Below are 6,174 nucleotides of genomic sequence, written 5' to 3'. Positions count from 1 at the left end.
ATGGTAGGTGTTATGATAAAGATTTATCCCTACTTGCGATCTAAAGATTGTCAGAGAACAGTTTCATTTTCATCAGAGTCAAACAATTTGTATTTTGTCTAATGTTAACCAATATTTTTGTTTTCTGCAGAGCATTAAGTCATTTCGGATGTTATAGAGAAACAACCAAGAGTTGTGTATAAAGGTCATTCAACTTATAATAAGTGGATGAACCACCCAAATTATTAGATTAGAGTAAACAATTTGAATAGCATTCTCTTGTCAGACTGTACAGGATACTCCTATGTAGACAATAGGAGCAAACTGTACAACTATTATGTTATGTCAATCGACAAGTCGCTTTATCTATCAGGGAGGAATGCACAATCAACTTTTTAGCCACCAGGCGGATGCCTGCAATCTGTTGATAGTCATATGAATCCACTGAGAAGTATGCATCCAACACAGTCCCTGGAGTAATCAAGGAATCCAGTTCTGTCACATCAAACCTACTGAACATAAGCTTCTGTGTTGTGGAAGACTCTTTCTGGTATATCTCTGTGACCCAGCGGGAGATATTACCATCTACAACAGTTGGTAAACTGCATGTTCAAATACATTATAATATTAGTTCCCAAGCGCAGGGATATTGATCAGTAAAAAGGCTTCTTGTCCTGGTGAGTGGAGCTGTGGAGGTGTAAATGGAAGTAGAGACAAAATATAATGATACATTTTCTATGTATTATATACTGCTTTTCTATCCTAATTTTCAATATAAAATATAAACTATGAAAGTCTGAACTAGCCATGCACTAAAAGCTCATCTATTACTTGTGCATCCGGTTGGAAAATCTGAAGGACGGCTACCATATACAGAAGCAGACTAGCCTCAAAATACAAAGCATAACGGAAAAGGAAAATTTGATCTCATATGCATCAAGAACATACCAGAAAAAACACAAGGTAAAATCTCTCCTGGTTTCTGATAACAGGAAAACTGAGGTTTCACTTATCCAGGAAAAGGAAGATCAGAACTTACTTTAAACGAACGGTAGGACAGTTCATAAAGCCAGGCTTTCTGTTTACCACAGGCCTCCATTCTGACATGCTACCTGAATCCTCGGTCAACTTCTGAGTAAGATTATCAATTGCATCCAAAAGTTGGCATAACTCTGATGATGCATCCACCACAAAACTCAACCGTGGCCGACCAGCATAATCCACAAACTTTGTACTAATTCCAAACCGCACCTTCAGGCATTTAGAGCGAACTTGCAACTCAGCATTGTTGTGCAAGATTTGTATCTTCTGCATTCCACGATGTAAGGGGGAAAGACTTAAGGAAACGGAAGAAATTGAAATTTTATTTGGTTCTAAGAAGTCTGTGAAGCCAATGTAACCCTCTGTTGCAATTGACGCAGAAGAATCTCGAGAATATGAAGCAGGCTCTTCTTCCATTGCATCTAACTGAATGAATTCCCTTACTTCCGCACTGAATTGGACCAAGTTAAAAGGGTCAGGCCTCGAGGAATTTGTTTCAATAAGATCTGGTACCTCCTCCACATTTCTGCTCACATGCGGAAGTATTGGATTGTCTGATTCTGTGTAAGCTTCTGCAACAGATTTCATAGGACTTCCTATCTTGACACTTGATGAAAGTGTATCTATACTCAAGCCCATCCCCTCCAAATTAGTATTTCCATTAGCACGACTTCTTACAGCAGCATTAGGAGACACCCAACTGTTGTTGGTTAATATATCAGGCAGGCTGGATTCCTGCAAGTACAATAATTTTTCTATTCAACCCATGGCAAAGTTCTCTAGTCTGTTCTGATCAAGAAGAATTTTTAGAAATGATAGTGAACTGTTAATAATATATATATCCTGATAAGATGCAGTAGCATGGCCTTGCAGTTCTTGATTGCATAGTGTCAACTGCCACATCTAAAAGCTTAATTGTAGGAGAGTGATATTTTTATCATTTATTTTAGACATTCAAAATGCTGCTTGTGTGCAGCTTGATTCTCTTTCTTGAACTAAGCATGTGAAAATATTATTTTGTAGATGAAATTTGAACTCCAGATCTGATACCATTTCGAACAGTGCGAATAATCGAAGGATTAAGTTGTTTGCAAGATGACACTTCCATTTTTGCTTCAGATCAGCTACAATTCACTTACTTTCTTGATCAGTTCTTAAGCTTCATCATTGATTCAACATTTTGAATTTATTGGTCAGTCAAGAAATCGCATGTCCAAAAGATGAAAGTAGCGAAAATTAAGGATGTTGAAATGGATGTTTGGGCATACTAGGAGCGATAAGCTTAGGGACGAAGATATTCGAGACAAGGTGGAGTGACCTCCGTGGTGGACAAGATGAGGGAGGCGAACCTGAGATGGTTTGGGCATGTGAAGAGGAGAGGCACGGATGTGCTACTGAGGAGGTGTGAAAGTTGGCAATGGTGGTTATGAGGAGAGGTAGAGGTAGGCCAAAAAAGTATTGGGGAGTGGTGGTTAGAGAGGATATGGCACACCTGCAGCTTACCGAGGACTTGACCCTAGATAGGAAGATATGGAAGTCAAAGATTAGTGTAGAAGGTTAATAGTTAGTTGAGCATTGTCTAGTTCCCTTATCGGTATTGTTCCTAATTTATTATTCTTTGATTTCATATTACGTGACGTTTCCTTTGTTTCGGTTACCATATTATTTGTTGTTGCTACTGTTCCTTTCTCCTTTTATTTTTAGCAGGTCTTCTTCACTACTGTATTTCCTTTAGGTACTTGATTATGATATCCTTTATTTGAGCCGAGGGTCTATTGGAAACAGTCTCTCTAAGTTCACAAGGTAGGAGTAAAATTTTCTACACACCACCACCCCAGATCCACTTGTGGGGACTACACTGTATGCTGTTGTTTTAATAAATATGCAACTACCTCTAAAGCCCTTTGCAAGTCTAAATTGGACAGCCTGTCGAAAAAAGGTAGTCACAATAATCACAATCAGAGGCGCTGCATCTGCATCACATAGCTTAAACAGAAATGATTGCATTAATCTTGTTCCAGTAAATTTGATGCTGAATTCTACCCTGTGACAGTTGCCAGATTAGGAAACCAATTGACACCTCAGTTGAGACAGAAGGAACACAGTCTAAACATTAGAAAGAGAGACTTGTGGGAAGATATCAGAAGACAATGAAAGAGAATTTTTCCAGCTGCAACCCCATACTTGCTTTGGGAGTAAGTTTTTTCTTTTTTACTTTTGCCCTCTCCTTTTATTGAGGTTGAGGTGTTTGGGGTAGAGGGTGGAGGAGGGGCTAACCGAGTATAAGGTTATAAGAAGGGAAGGTATACCAATCTCATGATTTATGAGTTTGATTTCTATCCCCTCAGGTGTCAGGTGTGCCATGCAACTTGGATTTCATTGATCATACCATACATTCTACAGTTTGACATAGACATGGAAGAAATTAGAATAATATACTTCCTTTATTATTGTTGCACCGTAATATCTTAACATAAGTGGCATGATTGTATGGACAAATAGGATAAAAGGAAAGTACTGCAATGAAATGAAAAAATCAAAAGCATGTCAAATTGGTTCAGCTGAACAGTATATCTACGATTCGCCAAGTTTGAGAATAATTGTTAACATAAGCAAACCTAGACTTGAAGAACTAAAATTCAAAAGTACGACAATGAACAACTTACCAAAAACAAGACAGTTGCACAGTGCTTTAGTACTTCGAAATTCATACGGACATCATCCAAACTCCTGAAAAGTAGAACATCAACGTTGAGACATTGAAAAATATTCCAAAACCTTGCAGTTCACACTGCAGGGGGCAAAACCATCTAAGAAAGGATAAAACATTGTTACCTATGTGTTTGCTCTCCAAGGACAAAATATGTAGCAAGAGAGGCCATCTGCAAACAGAATGCAACCAAATCATCATTTGATATTTTAAACATTACAACTGATATCACTTCACTTGTACCCTGTGACATTTCTTGGTGGTACACAAGACCTCCCCGGTTGTACAAAGGATTGCAATAGCCTCCCCTATTAGCAGAATTGGCCTATCTACTCTTTACAAATACTCTCCAATGCTTATGTATGGAAATATCAACATATTAAATAACAAATAGATCTGAAAGAGGAAACATTTATACACATCTGTTTCACAGCAAACCAGACGTTTTGTCATATATGTTGGTTGATTCTATGAAAAAGGAAGATTACTATTTTGTTGTAGTTTCCTGCTTCTTCAAATAAAGCTAAAAACAATTAAAACAAAAGCATACAAAAATGAAGACACAGCATGAAAAATTTGCAGTCCCGGGGACTGGGGAGTTCATCTACTAATTTTGGCATAAGAACCCATCGACCAGATTACAACACAAATAGAAACCCTTTCTCAAGTAAACATTAATCCGTACAGAAGTACCACAAATAAAAAAGGTAATGCAATAGAAAGAAATGTTCTAACATAAATACAAACCATATTAGAAGGCTGAGTCTATTGATCTTGACAATCAATAAATTCGTGTCAAAATGTGTTGCTTAGTGTATCACCCTGGCATGTACACAATTGACTTAGGTTTGGGAAATATCATTAAATTTGAGTACTCTGAAGGCCCATTAGTGTTTCCCAGATGAAGGCAAAAAACTAACACTTCTCTAACAAGTGCGAACTCTTGAAGACAACTGTTTATTACGAGTAAAATTAACTTACTTCCCTATTTTTTCATGAAGAAGAGGTTATACCTTCATGTTACCAGCTCTCCTTCCAAATCTTTCAGTCAACAAAGTAAGTGTATCAATTGTTCCCTTAGGTTCTGGTGCAAGCCTGTTAATTCCAGCAAACGCCTCCCGAATCCTTGGACAATCAAATTTCAGTATATTGTGGCCCGCCCATATCCTCCCTACACAAACAGCATAGCAACCACATTAAAAAAACAATTAGATCGACCATATTTCCAATAAAACATTAGAAGTCCCTCGCACTGTCAAAAAGGAAACACTGCGGAGGCAGAGGCAGATAGAAATACAGAGCACGGATTGTGAGCACGCACCCACAGCGTTTGACTTGGCTTATAGACATAATTACAAAAATATACTCCTACAATCTATCATGGTTTTAGCAGCAACTCTGACAAAGTTAGACGTAACTTAACTTAACATTCGGAATCCTGCCCTCTATAGGAAGGAAAGTGAGAAAAAGGAAACTTAAAATGGTCTAGTAAACCACCAAACAACCTGCTACAGCCCACAAGCAGATGTGCTTAGTAAATTTGTCCACATTTGGCGTCAGACAGAGTTTTGTATCTAAATTCAAACATGAACAAGCTCTAAAATGGTAAATAAAGCAATAGTTATGAAGAGATAATAACCATGGAGAACGTCAAAGACTTTATCGGCGATATCAGCAAATGAAGGGGCAGAAGTGACAGCATCTCTGGTAATTCCATTGCAGCGAACAGAAAGGGTAGAAATAAGAGAGAGGTCAGAGGGTCGTACAAGGGTAGAGTAACTATGTTGTTCAACAAGTTTTCTTGGGCAAACAAGAATTGCCCCAAATTCCAAGAGTGCATATTTCTGTCCAGTTCGCGTGGGTATAGTTGTCTCCACGTCGAAAAACACTATCTCCGACCTATCTTCGCCAGTTCCCATCGTTTCTTAAAGACTTGTAGCGGGCGGGCCTGCATATTATATAGGGTCAGGGTATTGCTTCCGGTGGAGGGTTTTGTGTTTTGAAGCGTGAGAGTCAGGGTTTCGTTTGTGCTTTACACAAGGACCAAGCAACTAATAAAAAATGTTTCACCTCACACGCAATCAACATCAACCAAAAAAAAAAAATACCAATATCTTTTAGGATAAATTACCTAACTACATATAATTTATTATCATATTTTCTTATTTTTCCTATCATTTCAAAAAATATCAAAAATCTCTTCTTTTGCTCTCATCATCTCCTTTTCCGGATACATTAATTTGAAACCCAATACTCATGATATTCCTTCCTTTTTTCACGCCACAAATATCTCCACAGTTACCTCCATTAATCTATTTTTGAATTTCGAATTTTTGTCTTTCCAATTAATGATTTCAAGTTATTCAAGAGATAGATTTCTTTTTGTCACTTCAATTTTGATTTCTTTTACTTTTTTTAAAGTTTTTTCATCTTAAAAAAGTGTT

At 37.6% G+C, this 6,174-nt stretch overlaps 1 protein-coding gene across 1 annotated transcript; it reads right to left on the bottom strand.

The window, feature by feature from the left end:
* Positions 1–172: 172 nt before the first annotated feature.
* Positions 173–5,776, bottom strand: LOC102585847 (protein NEN1-like). The gene is made up of 6 exons (XM_006354937.2): positions 5,370–5,776; positions 4,744–4,901; positions 3,856–3,902; positions 3,687–3,750; positions 1,019–1,755; positions 173–581 (listed from the first exon to the last, which is right to left on the bottom strand). Exons 1-6 carry the CDS (start codon positions 5,647–5,649, stop codon positions 320–322), a joined length of 1,548 nt encoding a protein of 515 aa, XP_006354999.1. The 5' UTR covers positions 5,650–5,776; the 3' UTR covers positions 173–319.
* Positions 5,777–6,174: the final 398 nt, after the last annotated feature.

This window comes from Solanum tuberosum, unplaced genomic scaffold, assembly GCF_000226075.1.
Source record: "Solanum tuberosum cultivar DM 1-3 516 R44 unplaced genomic scaffold, SolTub_3.0 scf00186, whole genome shotgun sequence".
Taxonomy (NCBI): domain Eukaryota; kingdom Viridiplantae; phylum Streptophyta; class Magnoliopsida; order Solanales; family Solanaceae; genus Solanum; species Solanum tuberosum.
Note: the sequence above shows the minus strand (reverse complement) of the source record. Positions and strands in the feature narration are given on the sequence as shown.

What these genes read in the sequence shown, in the direction of transcription:
- LOC102585847 (XM_006354937.2), bottom strand. Translation starts at nt 5,649, where the DNA reads ATGGGAACTGGCGAAGATAGGTCGGAGATAGTGTTTTTCGACGTGGAG. An exon ending in CTTGGAGAGCAAACACATAG is followed by an intron (nt 3,751 to 3,855) that starts GTAACAATGTTT and finishes TCTACTTTTCAG; the next exon opens with GAGTTTGGATGATGTCCGTA. An exon ending in GTGCAACTGTCTTGTTTTTG is followed by an intron (nt 1,756 to 3,686) that starts GTAAGTTGTTCA and finishes TTGTACTTGCAG; the next exon opens with GAATCCAGCCTGCCTGATAT.